This window comes from Anguilla rostrata, chromosome 2 (assembly GCF_018555375.3).
Source record: "Anguilla rostrata isolate EN2019 chromosome 2, ASM1855537v3, whole genome shotgun sequence".
In the NCBI taxonomy this organism is placed as follows: domain Eukaryota; kingdom Metazoa; phylum Chordata; class Actinopteri; order Anguilliformes; family Anguillidae; genus Anguilla; species Anguilla rostrata.
Genome location: NC_057934.1, coordinates 31,520,982 through 31,540,008, shown reverse-complemented (window position 1 = coordinate 31,540,008; position 19,027 = coordinate 31,520,982). Strand labels below are relative to the sequence as shown.

Sequence of the window (19,027 nt, the reverse complement as noted above, 5' to 3'; positions counted from 1 at the left end):
GCAGCATAAATACTGGTTTTTAATTATTTTAATTATTTTCTGTTTTTTATGGAAAGCACATATCCATACAGTCAACTGATTGTACAAACAAACTTACATGCCAATTTATTGTGTTATGGTTCAGGATGATTAGCGACTATGGCATGTGGTGTGGGGAAGTTTTTAAGCACAGGAATCATATTAAAACATCGGTTTCTGGCCCTCAGGTGTGAAGAGCTTATCCCAGATCTCCACTTTCATGATGGCTCGCCCCATGGGGGACATGGTGGCTTTGATGTCCAGGTGATTGCCTATATAGTTGATGCCCGACCCAGTGGCCTCTGCCCTGACAAAGCCTGATTCCTTATTGTAGTACATCTCCTTGAACAGTGACTCATTGCAATCCTTTCCCTTGCTGTGGATGCCCACAGCAAACCAGTTCTTATACATATTGTAGTCATACGGGATGGAGAACATCACGGACAACGTTTCCATGTCATTTCTCTTGGCCCTCTCTAGGAGGTCATAAGTCAAGACGCCCACGCTGCCTTTGGCCTTGCCAGACGTCTTGCTGAAGGAACACACCTCGGTCATCAATGGGCGCACTGTGGGCTGGGGAGGGTTGTAGGTGTCCCCACTGTCCAGATAGACCCTGAAGAAAACCGACAAATGCCCACTCACGTAATCCAATCTCATCATGCTTGGGATTTTATAACAGTAACTGGGGTTTGATCTATGCCGTTGGAGCAGTACAGAATTACTTCAAATGAACTTACTTGGGGTTAGCCAGGCAGTAGTCTCTGGTGAGGTTTGAGATCTCAATGGTGACATTTCTACTGCTGCTCAAGTTGGCTGCCACTGCCTCTGCAGATTCAGACATCTTTGAGAGCTTGATTAGAGTGAATGTCTTACACTGGGAATACAGAAGGGTAATCAAGATTAAAAAAGGAAGATGCCACTGATGCCATCTGCTCCTGGAAAGTTCCCAGTGAACATTTTAGTCATGAAAAGTTGATGAAAAGTCAGTGAAATACTAGGATGTAGCCAGGCCATATCTGGGTAAAACCTAAGCTATACTGGGGTTAACCTAGTCCGTTTATGTCAAAATGTCTCTCAACCTAGATTTCCACCCCTCTAGATTCTGACTTTTGCTTCACTGGGTTTGGTCTGCTCTGTAAATGCACTTTGTGTGAAATTACCTACTGTATCAAAATTAATGAAGCAAATATATTTAAGAACCATCTGGAAAAATATTATAATTCTCAAATTTTGATCCACCAAGAAGTCAATCAATCGATCAATTAAATCAATCCCTTGAAATGCAACCATTAAGGTACCCAAATGGACAAACCTCAGAAGATATTGACCTTGTAAAAACTTAAATAAAAATAACTTCAAATGTTTTACCAAATACTTTCACCTACTATGTCTACCCATTTGACACACCCTGTTTATTTCAGTCTCTCTTATAACAACTCTATCTCCATATATTCACAGTCTGCACATTAACACTATTGCTGAAGGTTAATTTAGTTTTTTTCTAAAGCTTATTAAAGCTTACATGTGTAGTGAAAGAAACATTCACAAGTTTTTCAAATGTGCTGGGTTTTCATCTTTAATTAGTACCTGTATTTTATGCAAAAAAAAAAAAAAAAAAAAACCTCAACACTGTTTGAAAAGGTGAATGCTCTGTGTCAGGCGTATTATGTGAGAAGAAGCATCACAGAAGTTACAGATCCTTGCAATACTGTTGTATTGTTATACTGAATCCTGATTGATTCAGTGTAACAATTTTGCTGATAAACTCATACAAATGTATACTGTATACTTTCCAAACAACAACAACAACAACAGTAATGATAATAAAAATTTTACAAAGCATTATATGAGCATATATGAGAATACTTTTAAGCTGAGCTGATGTAGGTTTAGCTGGATTCATGAAAGCAGGTTAACTTGCATTGTCAGTCAGAGACTTACCCGCAGCACAACCAAAGGGCGTTAAGTCAGACGCAACCTGGCAAGTCTGTCAGTAAGTTTTGAAAAAGCTTATCAAGAATGGGACAAACATTACCACCCACAAGATTCCTCCCCTCATTCCTCTCTCAAAAAACACGCCTTCTTCATGCACCCCACCTCCGACAACAGTTTTAAAATAAGGTGTGGACTCTCCTTTTTTAAGTCCTTGTTTTTTTCTATACCTTTGTGAAAAATAGAATTCAACAGTCAACACGCCTTTATCTGCGGGTTGCCACCATTCCAATACTCAACCACAAAGCTGTCCGGTAACAGATGTGAGTGATCAGATAATCTAATGCAGAGGTTTTCAAGCTTGGTCCTGTGACCCATTTTGTATGCTTGGCTTGTGTTATGCTACCGCATGATCAGTTAAGTTTGTTAAAAGCATGTTCAGATTCTTCCATGTTTATTTTTTCCATAAATTAGTTTCAACACAGTTCTGTTTTGGTTTGTCATCATTTGCTTTTCTTCTAAAATTTTAATTTTTTCCATTTGACTGGTTTAGTGTCAATGACTGAGTGTCCATATGATCAGCCGTCAGGACCCCACTGATTTCAACTGTTACTCTATAATGTAATACATCTATACATTTTATTGTAAAGAAATAGCTTTTTATATACTGTAACACAGAAAATGAAAAAAGTTAATGACTTAATAAAGGTATTTCATGGCATACATAGCTATTCTTGACATAATGTGGCCTTAACGGGTCCTTCAATAACATAATAGCATCTATTTATGAACATTTAACTGGTTGTTGCAATTAAGAAGTTGTAGTTTGTTCAATAAATTGCACATATGCCAAATGCCTGTAATGTAATACATATTGAATCCTTTGTGTAAATGTAAACAATTTGTGTAAACAATAAATATTTCTATATTTGAGCCTGTTTAAAGAGTAAATATTACTTGTTTTCATTTATTTAGATTGGAACTATTATAAATCCCCTCAGTAAAGGCCACAGCAACATCTTCATCCAAAAATGGTCAAAACGAACAAGACTTGATGGATGTGATGATACAATTTTTATTATCTATTACAGTATTTTTCATTGGTGATTCAAATTCCAGGAATAAACCACATCTTGTACATTCAAAGCAATAACCAAGCTTGGTACGTCAAACTTGATTTTGTAAATCACAACATGACAAATAGAAGTTTAATGTAACTAACACACATTAGTTGTGTGAGATGAACATGATTTTATTCATTGTGCTGCCTCATGGCCAGACCTCCCTTGCAAATACCAAAGGTATTATAGAAAAAAATAATAATAATAAAAAAATCACAAGTAAAGAAATATATTTTTATTTTTTGTTTTATTTGTTGACAATACATTGACATAAATTCAAATGAGATGTTACATGCCAGAAAAAGTCAATCTTTTTGATGCATCGAATACAAACACTTTGCCTGGAATCACTTTTTATTATGTAGTTCTATGCTTCCATTTTACTGTTTCTGAGAATCGTTCACTGGAATGTTCTTACTCCTCATATTCATGGAAGGTAACCTTTCAGGCCATCCTATCATACACCTCCAACTTAATGATGGCCCTGCCCACATTTGACATGTTGGCCCTCAGTTCCGCTGCTCGCCCCTTGAACTCCACCCCAGAACCTTTGCTCTCAGTACGGACAAAGTTGGCTGGGTCATCTTGGTAGTACATGTGCTTGTAGAGATCCTCATCACATTTACGGGTGTGCTCGAAAATTCCCACCCCAAACCAGTTCTTGTAGAAGTTGTAATCAAAGGGGACAGAGAACATGATAGCAATAAGCTCATTGCAGTGGCGATTCTGCATGTGAAAGAGCTCATAGGTTAGGACCCCCACGCTTCCAGAGGCTGTGTCGTCCTTCTTGGTGAAGGAGCAAACCTCAGTCTTGGTGGTGCGCACTGTGGGCTGAGGAGGGTTGAAGGTGAAGCCACTGTTCATGTACACCCTGTAGAGAGAGGTCAAAACACTCAAGGCACAATGTTTGGATCAATATGCATGCATAACCCAGGGAAATTGTACTGTATAACAATCAGCCTTCTAACGGCCACTGAAATGACTGCAATGTAAAGTAGGCTACAAATATTCCTTCAGGGAACAATTCTGAGGTCTTACTTAGGGTTGATCAAACAGAAGGTACTGCTGAGATTGGTGATTTCGATGGTGCAGTTTCGGTTGGTGGTCAGTTGTGAAGAAAATTCCTCTGCAGTCTCAGGCATCTTGAATTGTCTGAAGGTCGGTGACAGTTTCTCTGTGATACACAAGAAAAAGAAACTCTCATAAAAAGCTGCAAAATCAGTAGAGCACAGGCTGACCTGAATAAACCACCTGAGGAATGTTATGTTGAACTAGACAGGGCTGTTCTAAAAAAAAACAGAGGCAGTGTCATCAACTGGTCTGGTTCTAAAAGCTGCAAATACATTGTGTGAAACTGGCAAAAATATGAATGTTAATGTGAATACCTCCTCAACGCCTTGAATTTTAAAATGAGGGAAAATCCGGTTTAGAAACAAGCATTCTTTGCTACATGAATGCTACATTCACTTCATGAGTTGCACTCCGACTGACAAGCAGTTACATTTTTGATTAATGACTTTTGAAACAATTGTTGAATATCCAAGTACCTCATTTTTGTAAACCAGTACTTGGGCTGCGTAATTGAACATATAATTCAATACAATAAGCTGCTGCAGAAAATAGTTGAAAAAACCTTAATTGTTTGTCCCTAGCAATAAAAAGCATGAAATATGCTCCAGCACTCTGCATGCATCATGTAAAGCTAAAGCCACTCTGGGTTTCCTTAAAGTATGTACACTGTATTCGATAAATTAAAATGAGGCAAAAACCACCTACCTTGTCTGAGCTCTTGTGCTTCAGAGAGCTGTTAGTCCTGTGATACCTTTTTCTTTAAGGAGGTGGAAGAATGAGGTGAAACGTGCACCGCTGTCGCTTCCCTCCCCTTCTACCAGTTTAGGTGTGTCCATAGTTTTGCAGAGATTACAAAACCCTGTCTGTGCCTTTTGTATTTCAGAGCTAGGCAGGGGGGGGGGTATAATGATCATAATTTGACTTGGAGAGTTTGTGAAATATAACCGTATAATTCATGGGGATAGGTCTTTTGGCATAACAGGTCGTTTCCTCCTCCTGGAGAGTCAACCGAACCAGTTGACCAACTGATCTGTGTGTGTACCTAGTAGAATAGCACAATGAATTACATCTGCTTCCGTGGGTTACTTTGGAAATCACACGACTAAGTTTCCAAGGGAGCAACATAATGAAACAAAAGCAACTTGTTTAAAATGAAACATTTTTATTACATTACATTAACAAATATATTTATTAATTACCCTTTCTAGAAGCAGTCATTGTTCAGCTGGGTAGTCAGAAACTTGCCAGCAGACAACTGTTTCTGTTTCCTTCTGTTTTCTTACTGATTCTGCATTTGGCCAGAATAGTCCTTAGCTCGCTTTGAAAGTGGAGTCTGTTCTGTGTATAGCCTAGTACCTAGGACATTTCTTGGTTAGTAGGCTTCAGTTTCTATGCAATTGATATACATGTACTATGTATTACAACTGAACTTTGAAAGCTGATTTACTTAACCCCTTAACCATCAAGACTATGTATCAAAGGAAATAAGTGAAGAATTATCCATGGTATACACCTAATGTACATAAAAATGCAACTCTGCTGTTGATTTCACAAAATTCACATCAGCTCAACAGCAAAATTATTGTACACAGTTCTTCCCCAATCTGTTGCCCACCACTGGAAACAATTGTGCAGATAACTAAAAGGAATGCAATTTTGCAAGATGTCCCAAAACCACACCAAATTGCACATTTTGGATAATGTTTTGAACATGTTATCTACACCACAGAACAAAGTTTTCTTCATTCGAAATGACATATTTTGGACAGAGGAGAATCCATTCTAACATGTTTTTGAGTGTCAATATCTTGCAATAATTAATATTATGTTGAATGTTTAAATATTTATGTTAGCTGGCAGGAATTATAACCATAAAATAATATTAGTTTGGGCTGAACTCGCATTTCTGTTGCTATCGTTATTCACCTTTTGCCCATTAGAAGCTTTGTGAAAGAGACAGACTGTATCTGTGGCGACTGCAGCAACCAATTTTAATGTCAGTGGCAAGTGTGTTGTTCAGATTGTGAACGTTCCATTAGTGTCAATCAATGTAAAGTTGAAAATATCTCAAAAAATATTTGCGCTATTGACACAAAAAGCACAAGCAACCAGGTGAAGCTACTAGCCAAACGTGGTGGGTCTTACTAAAAGGCTGTGGGAGGAGTAGCATACAGAAAGTTGATGTGGAATAAGAATAAATAATAAACACTAAATTCACTTTTTTGGTATACTTTCATGCCTACCAGTGGGGTCATTGGTTTGTCTAGAACACCCTCTATAAGTGAATTTCAACTTTTTAAATATAATACAAAATAAAACCTCTAATTCAGATCTCCTTTTTCAAGATTTTTTAATACTTTTGTTACCGTGTGAAACCTTTTTCCTCCGATCTTCCGTGATTATAAATACAGTTTATAGCACAATACTAAGGTGTTTCTAGAACTGTCTTGCTTCAGTGTGCACATACTCTCTGCTTGGAAGGACAATCTACGTTAGCCCAGAGTGCTGATAAGGGAACAAGTGACGTTGTTGGTTAGAAGTCTGTTGCAGACGCTGAGTTCAAATTAGAGGCATGTTTGTAGCCCATTTTAAAATAAATTGTGGATCGTTGCTTAATTACCGCATCCTCCACTAGGCAGGGAAAACTAGTGTTTCTAATGAATAGCATAGCTAACACATAGATCTATCATGAAATGTTGTCAAGCTTCTGTTTAGCCCCTTTCAAACATGGAACCCACAACATTGTCGGGTTCAATTATGCAGGTTAGGCAGTGGTTTTTCCTGTTCACACACAGGTCTCCCATGTGAAAAAATACCATGTCGAGTTTCTTCACACATGACATGACTATTCCGGATAGATGAAACAAGGCAGTATGTCTACCCTCCAAAGCAATTCAGGACAATTTTAACGATACCTTAGTTTGTCTTTAAAACAGCCTGATATTTTATTGAATATCAGTTTTGACAGACATGTAAATCCTACCGACATGACATAGTTGAAGACAAAGACTGTATTCCATGTGGGGTGTGCCAGAAGCTGCTGAGCTGAAAATTGATGGGGGAAAACATAAACTTTAACGAATCAGTGGTAAATAATAAAATGATTTCATTTGCATTGAACAATTGTGCAGATTTTATCAACATTGTTTAAAATTTTGGATACATGCAGGCCTTATGTACGTTCTCCACAATTACACTCAGAGAACATTAATGGCAAAGATCTGCAATGCACAGATTTAGTCATTTAAATGATCTCAAAGCGCAGTTTTATTTGACAGCCTTTATTGCAGGTTGTGCTGAAAGAATACTTGGTAGTTAACAGGGTGGTTTATTGTTTTTCCTTAAAGGGGTAGCATGTACAGTACTGTGCAAAAGTCTTAGGCACCCTAGATGTTTAAATATAATATATAGTATATATTTGGTCTTAGATGTTTATTTTTTGTTTTCTGCATTAGTGTGTCAATAGAAAAGAGCAAATCTGAGATTTCCAAAAAATGAAATTTTACAGATACATTTTTGTATTTTGATAAATAAAGTAGTATTTTAATTAATAGATTACTTTTCAGATAAAAACTTGATCAAGGGTCTCTGGGATTACCTGGAGAGCCAGAAGCAAGCGAAACAGCCAAAATCTGCAGAAGAACTGTGGCAAGTTCTCCAAAATGCTTGGAACAACCTACCAGCCAATTTTTTTTATAAAACTGCAGGACAATGTACCTAAGAGAATTGATGTAGTTTTAAAGGCGAAGGGTGGTCACACCAAACATTGATTTTATTTAGTTTTTAACTATTTACTGCTCATAATATTATTTTTCAATATTTATAACCTTTCATTTAATTATTTTTGAAAGCATCTTAGCTGTACAGCATTTTTTTTTACAGGTGCCTAAGGCTTTTGCACAATACTGTACATTTGGCGAAACTTTGGAGGGGAGAAAAAAAAAAACATTCCATCCCCTCTCACCCCCTGCCCTCAGCTTTCCCTCCAAAGCCCCTCCCTCCAACCACATGCACTGTAGAGGACATATCGGGCTCTATTTTCCGGGAATCATTGTCACACAGCGCATGGGTGCTATCAATAGCGCGGCGCGTTGTGCACTGGGTGTTGCTTGTGATTGTTGGTATTTTTGGGACCAGAGATAAGCGGTCACAACATAAAGCATGTAGCGCACCTGCCGACAGGGCAGGGTTATACTGAATATACTATCAGTAGGCGTGGCTCTATTCTTTCCCTTTATGAGCCATGCGTATGGCGCAGGGCATGTTGCCGATTTCCGTAGTCTACCACTGCAATGGAAGACTCGGACTGATGATATAATATGTTTCTCATAATGTTTTTGCAGGAGGTGCAGAGATCGCCTGTAACTTTTTTTTTTTAATTGAGTTGAACGAAACACATAAATAAGAGAAATTCGTTGAGACTTTCTTCTGTCAGAATTAGAACATTGCCTGAATGCTTATTATGGGTCAGATTTAATTTCTCATTACACCTGTTGCTAATTAGCTTAAATGCTCTTTGCTATAACTAAAAAATTATGATAACAGTATCTTGAAGTTTTACTAAAAATAAAACCAGGGGAGATCATACAGTGTCAGTGATCCCATTCACAAAAATAAAATATCTTGGTGTTGCTCATTGTAACGCACAAGTCCATCATTCGCAATAATGACATGGCTTGACTGAACTGTGCAAGATTGGATGTGAGGTAGTTTCATCATGTTTTAAATACATGTATTTCAATTATTTATCTCCTGATTCCAAATCAGCGTGGGTTTGACTTGTATTACTTACTCAGACATTGCTAAGCAACGGAGCAAGTCTATCCTCATGTGGCATGGCTGTCACACCTACATCCATCCATCATCTATACCTGCTAATCCTGGGCAGGGTCGCAGGGTTTGCTGGAGCCTCCCAGCGTGCACTGGGCGAGAGGCAGGAATACACCCTGGACAGGCCACCAATCTATCGTAGATCACACACACCATTTACTCACCATTCACTCACACACTCATATTGATGGGCAATTTAGAGTCTCCAATTAGCCTACCTGCATGTAACAATGGACAGTGCAAATAGAACATACATACACAGTAGAAAGGGATATAAGAGATTAAAAAAAAGTGGTTTCTACCTCATGCATGATTACTAACTGGCCAACAAATGACGTAAGGCCTACAGAAAATCAAGATTGGCTGAAAAAGGTTTCTTCACTCTTCTCTTCCCTATTGACCTGACTACATAGACAAAATAAATGTTTTCGACGAAACAAACAAAAAATAACGTCACCTTCCTAATTGGTCGCTGGTTTAAACATCCTTGCACAGTATGCTGTTTAGAACCAACAGCGTTTTATACCATGAATACTGCAGATATTAACGATTTGTGCAATTCTTTGTTAACTCAGTTATAGCTGTCCCAGACATATTTTACAGTTGTACATCGGGCTATGTTAACATTTCTTTAAATTGTACACAAACCGTTTGAGATCACCTCAAACTTAATGTGATTTATTGTAACAGACAAGTACTCTTTGTTATGTAATTTCACAGCTTTTGATCGCATTACTTCTAATTCAGTAAATATAGATTTTTTTTTTACAATTATGCCGGTTATCCCCTATATATCTTCTTGACTATGAGTGGTAATGACATTCATCAGTAATTTGAAATAAAGTATACATGCCAAAAAATCTTTTTTTTTTCTTTGCACAAATATTATTATTTTATGTAGAAAAATACTGGACAAGGCAATACATGTTCAAGCTGATTTTAAAATTTCCACCAGTAGATTGCTTAATTATGTTGGTAAAGACTAATACATGTAGGAATTTGTAACGGTTACTTGTTTCACTCAAATGCTAATTATTTCTACATTTTTGTTTTTTGTTGACATTAAAATGAAAAGGTTGTTCACGTTGAGTTTATTGTCATTCTTCTCATTACAGTCAGGTGTGAGAAAAAGAGTTTCACATCACTTGGATGCTAGCTAACTTTAGCCAGATTATTGCCACTTGTCACACAATAACCTCAGCTGCTTTGCAACTACAAGCTAAGGAATTGCATCTGATTTTACTTGAAAAACACCTTGGCTTTCATGATCCGTTTGCCTTCATGTCATATTCAGTGTGAAATATAGTTCTGAAGCTTTTAAACGTAGTACCAGAGTTTTGTGTCATTTGGAGGTTTAGCTTTAGCACCATCTCTCCTGTAATGTAACCTCTGCTCTTATCTGTGTAGCCACGCCTGCCCTGTCTGCTCTGGCAGTGCTGCGAGCATGCAACAGGTCTGACAGACTGACAGGCAGGGCAGACAGCTGTCCTGATGGGTTGTTAAGATTCAGGCGCGGTGAAACCTGGAGTGGCTGAATTAAAAGCCTGGGGCAGTCAGAGATACCAGATTTTTTTCTCAGAGCTTTTAATTTATTGAAATCGGTCAGGATGTGAGGGAAATTCAACCAAATATTAACAAAAGTGTTCTACCACAAAATTAAATACTGCAACTTTAAGTTTGCCAACTAATTTATCATTTGATATCCCTTACATGATATGAAGAACAAAGCCACCCCATATATTTTCAGCACCACTTTATACATTGACAATAAATCCACCTAACATTTGAAGTTGCATTGTGTGATTTGAGGAGCATAAATTGTTCAGAACAATAATTTGAAAATTGGTAATTGTCATCCAAAAGCCATGTGAAGAAAGGACAGTGACGCTGTTTATTCCATTCCTGAAATATTCTAAATATCTTTTTAACTTTTCCTCAATAAAATAAATGCTGTAATTTTCTCACAAAATGCATATTCAGTATCTTCTATGGGCAAAGTCACATATTTGTGCGATAAGTGTTGAGAGGCCAGATTCAGTAAAGTATTCATTAAAATGCTTTGTTGCTTTGATTCTCACTAAAATTGTGGCGGAAGATTTCCATAAATTGGAAAAAACTGGAGGAACACTTAAGATTATGTGTAAAGGGGGCTTGAACTGGACATAGGTTCCAGATAGTGATAGAGATTCAGGCTGAACAATCCTCATGACTGTAAATGACTGTGTTGGATTTTAATGAGTGTTCCCCTCAAAATCTCCACAAATAATCTTTAAGTGTGCTGAGACCAGGGTCAGTATATCATGTTCCACCAGTGAATTATTAATAGATTTAGATAATGAAGTTGGTTTACAATTTCTGGAGCATAAAATGGACAAATACGTCCTCTTAGATAACAAAAACAGGTGTCTGTGTGTGTGTGGGGGGGTGGGGGGGGGGGATTCTATGAGAGAATTCTAAATAGAAGTACAATAATGAGAACTGCTCATTCAACCTGGGCATATTTTTTGTAGTCTGAAGATCTAAACATAGATCTGAAGTTTCAAAAAGAGTCCCACGGATGATGGATGAGACCTGAAGTCTACAGGCACCCCTAATAAAATATCAAGTCTCGTCTAGAAGTGATGTATATGGAGTGTATTATATTTTGTATTATATTAAAGACTACTTTTAACTTACATCTGGCCTGCTAAAAACTATGCACTCGTATTTACTTATTGCACTTATATCTATTTATATAATTGTTCTGTGTTTATATCTGATAGATTTAACTACATTACAATATATTATAATTTGCAACTGAAAATTACTACATATTACTTTGTATATAATAAACATCTGAATGATTTCATGTATGAACTCTTGTTATCCTTATGCTGTCTCTATCAGTTACTTAATCAGTTATTCATCAAGATGATATACAGAAGCAGCATTATAGTGCTTTATAGTATACTATGTATGCGTTTTGTATGTTTGTACACATTTTATATTAATTTATCATATAGAGGGTAAAATTATCCTTAAAAATTATTAGGATTGTGCATTTGGCAGCACTACCCGTTCATTGGGACAAATGAGTGTTTTAGAATCATTCAGTTTTAGAATTCACTCATTAAACAAGCACAAAACCGTCCAGACCCACGGCGCAACTGTACTAATTATATAGCTAGGTAGCTATGGCATGTCCTCACCTTTGTAATGTTATTTGTTGTCCTCCGTGTGTCCATACATCTGTATCTGTATAAAGTGACTTTGAAGCAACCACATACAGTAGATGGGAAAAAAAGTGCACCAGTGCATAAAAGCCTCTAAGTCACTCTACATAAGTAAACAGTATGGCAGTGCAAAAAATAAGCCAAATTCCATGCACACCTTATAGAGTTAGCAAGAAAGCATCAAACAACTTTGTGGTTTTGTGGTCAGATTAGACAGATTTGGAACCCGTTAGTCAAAATTCAAAGCATCCTCCTGTACACTGACCAAGTATGTACAGTCTTTTGGACTGAATGGGACATTGATGGCTCATGCTAACATATATACAGTAATGCTCCAATAGGAAACCAATTTTCTCTATATGGTATCTCAGACCAAGCTAATCGTTTGCTTTATAGGTTACCCTACTTGTCCATGTGTTAACTAACTTGTAAATAGCAGCTAGTCTGTACTTGTTTGTTCTAAACTCCACCCCCCCACCCCCCTCCTCCTACACACACACACACACACACATACTTCTTTCAATGACACTTACCTATAGCTCATTCAGGCAAGGGATTTCTTTTGTCCATATTACAATTGTTGCAGATTATCCTGCTTCTGTCATCTATAGTTTTTATACTGGTGCAAGTATATTTGTGCCTATTGAAATCCATAGCCTATGTGTGCACAACTACCTGCAGTTTTCAGACACACAATGGGATGCGACCAACATATCTACAGATTGCAATGCATTTACAAAAGATAACTGCAACTGCCTGACACGCAAGGCTAGCTGAGTGCAGTTTATTGCCAAAATTTCAGCTTCAGACAAATACTTCTCTTATCAACAACACTGCACAGTGTTGAATGCGAAAAATCTGAGAAATTAAGAAGAGATGCATTGTAGCTGAAAAAAGACAAATATAACACTGATGCATTAGTGTACTAGTCTGATATAATGGCTCTTATTAGGCTGGTTTAAGCAGGAAGTCTAGAAAGTTAATTCTATATTTTTAAAAAAATGATGTGTGTTTGTGTGTCTGCGCCCACGCATGCATGCCCATGTGTGTGTGTAGGTGGGGTCGATTAGGGTCAAGATTGTCTGCCACACCATACAACATGTGATTGCACCTCTGAATATAAAAAATGTAAAGTGTGTTACAAATAAGCTATTTATTGTATATTTTCTAGCTAGAAATCAAAACAAGGTAGATAGTTAGATTGAAAACACAACAAAAAGTTTAAATAAAATGTTATTTATTTATATTGAGATCTCTGAGTTTTTACCCAGGTTTTTTTTTTTCATTTTTTCACCTATGCTAAGTTACAGTTTATTGACATCTCCCATGCACCAGGTGACAAACAATATAATGGCAACATCTAGCCTGAGTATTTTACTTGAAATACTGAATTTACCAGCATAAAGTTTGTGTAAAATGCTAATTTAAAGATCAAAAATTACCCTTGAGGGCAATTATTTGGTGAATTGCTACTCCAACAGGGGTTAAAGTAAAAGGCATTTAGTTTTAAGGAGTTTTCTCTTTTTAACATGTCATAAATTTTGTTATACACCTCCGCCATGACAATCGCCTTGTCTACATTAGACATGGTGGCCTGGATGTCCATAGTTCTGCCCTTGTAAGATACCCCATTACCAGCAGCCTCAATGTGGTCAAAGTGGGTGAAGTCTGTTTCCTTGTGCATGTGCTTATAAAGATGTTTGTCAGCCCTGCCAGTTCTTGTAGTCAAAGGGTACAGAGAACATGGCAGCCATACAGTTTCTCATGTCAAAGAGGTCATAAGTCAGCACCCCATCATTCCTTGTGGATGTGTCATCATCCATGGTGAATGAACATACTTCAGTTTTGGTGGTATGCACCGTGGGCTGGAGCAGATACATGCAGCAGCCACTGGACATGTACACCCCGGAAGGAAGTTCCAAGCACACAGTGTCCACACCCCATACTCTGTAAGCCCTACCATAAAAGGTAAAAAAAAAGATCAAAATACAAGAAATGCAAGAGCATGGATTACGGCAAAATAACAGCAAGGCAACCAAATGGGGACTGTATGTGGGTGCGGTGAATGTGACAGGTAATGAATGGTGCTGTAGGTTTTGAAATAGTCAAAGGCTATGAGGCTGTAAGGATAAAGCCCCTAAATACTAAATATACGTCAAATAATAGTCATGGTTCAGCTTGAAAGCTAAAACTTTCCATAAGCATGAATAGAATATACATTACTGTATAAACACCAGGGCAGGGCGAGGCAGTTGGATACATCCGCATCTGTTTGCATTTCCCAATCTAAGCCTGACAGTGGTTAAGACAGGAAAATCAGGTAATGCGGTGAAAGTCCCTAACCCTACCCAGACCACACCCACAATTGGTGCCTCGTTAGTCTGCACAACTCTGATCATAGCTCTAGACTAGAGAATTTCTGAGTAAACCACCAATTAAAAAATAAGAGAATTGCATAAAGATTAATAAAATTAAAATGTCATGCATGGTGAACTGTAAAAGAGAAAGGTGTAAGCATTATTGACATTGAAAGAAAATGTATGCTTAAAAACGCAAGCGCCCTGAAATTAAACCTGTACTGTATATACTGACTAAACGGCAGATGTAAGCATTCAGATCTTACTTGGGGTTGATAAGACGGTACAGTTGCTGGAGACATTTGTGATTTAAACTGTGCGGTCGCGGTTGTTGTAGAAACCACATCTGCTGTCTCAGGCATCTTGATTTATCTTTGTTCACTCTAGGTCAGAGAAATAGTACAAAAGAGTATTCAATCTGATGTAACATGGTCAAATGAATGCTGTGGATTCAGTTCTAATGAGAATGTGCTTCACGGAGGGACTTTGCGTTTCTGAATAAAACCTCTGGTCAAAAATCTATGGCACTACATACTGTAGCTACTCTTTTCTTCACCAAATCCTTACGTGATTCTTTTTTCGACACATCTGATGCTCTAGACTTACATAATTTTAGTTAACAATACATATTCCTCCCATATTTTCATAATGTTGAAAAACATGTCACAGTATTGAAATAATATCCCAACACAGGGTATCTGGTATCCACAACTAAATATATACATATTGGTATCATTGATTTTGAGGAATTGAAACTTCAATACCGGCTAAATACATGTTTAAATACATACAAATGTATTGCTCTTAATGATGATTATATAACTGTTATTGTTATTATTTTGTACTCAGGCCATGCTTCTTTTGAAATACACATACGTATACACACAGAAAATATAGCTAAAAAACTTGTTAATGTGTGAAACACAACTTCAAAAAAGGGTGGAGTATAATTGTAGATGACACTTTGCACACCAAACAGCAAAAAAGAAAAAAAAAGTGTAAGACTGGGGACAAATATGCACTTTCTTGGAACCTGCTAACCTGCTTCAGTCTGGTATCTCAGGTAGCTGAACACTCAGTTTGGGCCAGAGGAATGAGGAATAGTGGGAATTGGCAGTCACCCTCATCCAGTTACCGCTTACCGCAGCAGACATGGGTGTGTGCGCAACTTCTCAGTTCGTGAGAACGAGAAATCTCGAATGCAGCAATTGCCTTTCCAGCTAGATCTATCAGCTCACATAGTACCTCAAATTTTAGTCAATGCACAATCCAAACTACAGAGAATGCGATTAAGCCCCATAGTTCAGCTAATCTGGCCACTTAAGATGTTAGAGTTTAAATAGCGGCCACATGCCTTTTAATTGTGAATGTGTCTTCTATTCAGTGCATAGAGAGAGGTGAGCTAAACCTTAAAATTGATTGTATCCATTTAAAAAATAAAGACAAACACCAGCAAGGGGGTCAACATGTCAAACTGCTTTACAATGTAGCATTGTTCTACAGGAATAAAAATGCTTGAATCCCTGCCAAACATTACCATTCAACAAGTGAACCAGTTTGTAAGCAGTCTAAATGAAACGTCCAATAATGGACTAAAGTATCAAGAGAAAACAGAAAACCTAAAGAAAAGGACTGCTGGACATTCAACTGCTTTAGCAACATTTACTTGTGTAAATGAGAACACTTCATGTTCAAGTAAGCTTAAAAAACATTCTCTGCACCCACAGACACCAAGCCTGTATATTCAAGGGACTCCACATGTGTGGACTGGCAAAGGGATTGCAGAGAAAGTACACACCCATGTCACAACATATTGTCAAGCCAGTTTTTAAAAAAAATCATGGAACATTCAGGGCTTATATGGCCATTTCTGTGGGAGTCCTGCAGTTTGGCCTTAATGCCCTTTTAAAAATAAAGTGCTTATAATCTATACCAGTGGTTCTCAAACTTGTTCCTGGGGGACCCCTGTGTATGCTGGTTTTCATTCCAACCTCACACCTAGTGGTGCACACATCACTGGAGTCATTGCTGAGCACCTTGATTAGTAGAATCAGGATCAGATGTGTGAACCCACACTGGCCCTTTCTGGATAAGACTGGGGACCCCAGCTCTAAAACATGAAAAGCACCTAATTAAGAAAAATTAACAGCTTGTTAAAATTCTGGGATTGCTGTTGAGGTTAGAATGAAAACCAGCATACACAGGGGTCCCCCAGGACCGAGTTTGAGAACCACTGATCTGTACTGCAGTGGTGCCATCTGGAGGGGAAAATATGCCATTTCCGGCTCATGGAAGTAATTATCCAGTGCGTTCATTCCCTGGATACCAAAGTGGTGCTGTGCGGCAGTGTTTTCCCACCATGTTTCCTCCACCTGGACACCAGCCTTGTGCTGTTGATAGTGGGGGTTTGTCTCACTCATCTTTATGTCTCTAAACCATTCAGGTCAAAAACATGCTTGCTGTGGAGGCCTATAGCTACTCCAACACCAACATCCTTCCAAAAAATATGTCTGACGTATGGGCAAGCTGGTGAACCTTATGCTTGAACCCTGAATTTTCTGCACTACCAAAGCTATACACTTCCATGCACTTTATTTATCTATTTATTTTGTTGTTGCTTATCTTAATTTGTTTTAAATTAGTTCTAAAAGGCAGAAAACTATCTTTACAAGGCTTGGACCATCAAATAGTCAGAAATAAAGAAATTGCTGCAGTGGCTTTTACTAAACCAAGCAGTTGAATGTGTCTGGCTCAGGGGCCATGCCACTCTCTGCAGATGGCAAGCTTGTTCTGGAGCCCTATGCTCTGCGCATCTCTGCGACACAGAGGACAAAGTTATTGAGTCATGAGCATGACAACAGTGCTCTGAGTCAATTTGAGTCACCTGCCCCATGGCTCCCAGATTTTCTTCCCTCAACCCCTCTTGGGTGAAGGACATGACCTTCTTGTCCTTCTCGAAAAACAAATTAAGAATTTTTTTTTCTCTGAAAATATTTTGATAACAGTGGAATGAAACATACATATATAATTCACTTAGCAACCAAGGAGGATGGTACCAGATAAGGAAGAAGGTAGACGAACATTTAACATTAGTGCATGTGTAGAAAAACATGACGCTCAAAAAGAAGAAATGCTTTTTGTCCTTTGTGAAGCATAAATCATTGTTTAAAATTGCTAAAAGGTGGCCAGAGAAAAATACATTATAAATGATGACAATTCAGGTGGTTTATTTAGGAAACAGGCAAACAAGGGACAATTAACACATTTGTTGTATGAGCAAACATAATTAATTAGTAAAACCTATAAATCATATTAATGGAGTTCTCTTTAGTTCGTTTTTGTTTGTTTTCAGAGCAGGTGTACATATAAAATGCTTTTTTAAAATGAATGGGGAATTTGCTTATCAAATATTGGATAGAAGCCACATCAAATGATTTTGAGATAAAATAATACATTTGTTAATTAGCCTTAACAAATTTATTTGTTTCACATACACTGGGTAAAGGGATTATCCCGTTGCATATAAGTAGTGTTTGTTACAACAAGGCAATAACCATAGATTGCATACCTTGTACTCTTGATTAAATGGGGCCTGTGTTTCACATCTTTAATCTCTTGAGATGAATAACATTTTCCTTCCACGTCCATGTTTTTCCTTATATACTTCCACAGGCGCACATTTATGTGTGGATTTGTGTAAATAAGATGGTAAAATGGAAAACTGAGCAAGATCAATCCTCAGAGGTGTTTGAATAGCTATGCCTTGGAGGTAAATCCCCTCATTGTAAGATGGGGGGATTATGCAAACCTCACAATTTGATTAACACTGCCCTATAATTTATCTCCTGCCGTGCTGGAAAAGTGGGGTGTGATTGATTGCTGAGGAGGGCGAAAGGTTTGGCACGTTTGCTTTGACGAATAGGCTGTCAGGGCTCTGAAACAACCTACACAGAACGTAAATTACTGTTTAAACGATCGCTCCACAGGTGTAAATATTAAATGTCCATTAAAAGGGATTATGCACATTGTCAGTTAAAAACTGGAGCAGGCAATCAACAAAACCGGGTGCAGGAGATGAAGCAGGCACTTCTGCATTTAGTTCACGTTTCCATTTTCAATTTAGGAAATCCTTGACATTAATCTCACCTCAAGTGTTCTTAAGATGTATGATTTGGTGGATCTATTTTCAGGTCGTGCTTGCACATCCACCTTGTCAACTAACCTTCAGTAAAGCACTCAAGAGAAATATTCTTGGTCAGAGGGCAAACCTCCGTTGATATTTTCTAAAAGGGTGGTGAGTTAACTTCCATACCTGAATATTTCCCATAGTTATATCCACCACCATTTTCAGTGCATGTATTTCCTCCAAGCACTGTGAAGTTAGCGGTCTTGTGTAAGGAAAAATGTTAAAATATTGACACAAAGACAAAGGAAAATGGATCCTCGAGAGGCCTGACTGCTCATACTCAGTGTTTAGATGGTACAT

At 37.8% G+C, this 19,027-nt stretch overlaps 2 protein-coding genes across 3 annotated transcripts; both read right to left on the bottom strand.

Annotated features, from left to right (window-relative positions):
* Positions 1 to 13: 13 nt before the first annotated feature.
* Positions 14 to 2,091, bottom strand: apnl (actinoporin-like protein). Its single transcript, XM_064321580.1, has 3 exons — positions 1,960 to 2,091; positions 756 to 892; positions 14 to 631 (listed from the first exon to the last, which is right to left on the bottom strand). Exons 2-3 carry the CDS (start codon positions 857 to 859, stop codon positions 181 to 183), a joined length of 555 nt encoding a protein of 184 aa, XP_064177650.1. The 5' UTR covers positions 860 to 892; positions 1,960 to 2,091; the 3' UTR covers positions 14 to 180.
* Positions 2,092 to 3,301: 1,210 nt separating this feature from the next.
* LOC135247769 (DELTA-sagatoxin-Srs1a) lies at positions 3,302 to 14,908 on the bottom strand. 2 transcript variants are annotated; one of them, XM_064321579.1, is made up of 3 exons: positions 14,808 to 14,908; positions 4,110 to 4,245; positions 3,302 to 3,942 (listed from the first exon to the last, which is right to left on the bottom strand). In XM_064321579.1, the coding sequence occupies exons 2-3, from the start codon at positions 4,211 to 4,213 to the stop codon at positions 3,516 to 3,518; spliced, it is 531 nt and encodes a 176-aa protein (XP_064177649.1). In that variant the 5' UTR covers positions 4,214 to 4,245; positions 14,808 to 14,908; the 3' UTR covers positions 3,302 to 3,515. The 2 variants fall into 2 exon arrangements, with proteins under 2 accessions (XP_064177649.1, XP_064177648.1); XM_064321578.1 differs by lacking the exon at positions 14,808 to 14,908 and adding an exon at positions 4,848 to 5,001.
* Positions 14,909 to 19,027: the final 4,119 nt, after the last annotated feature.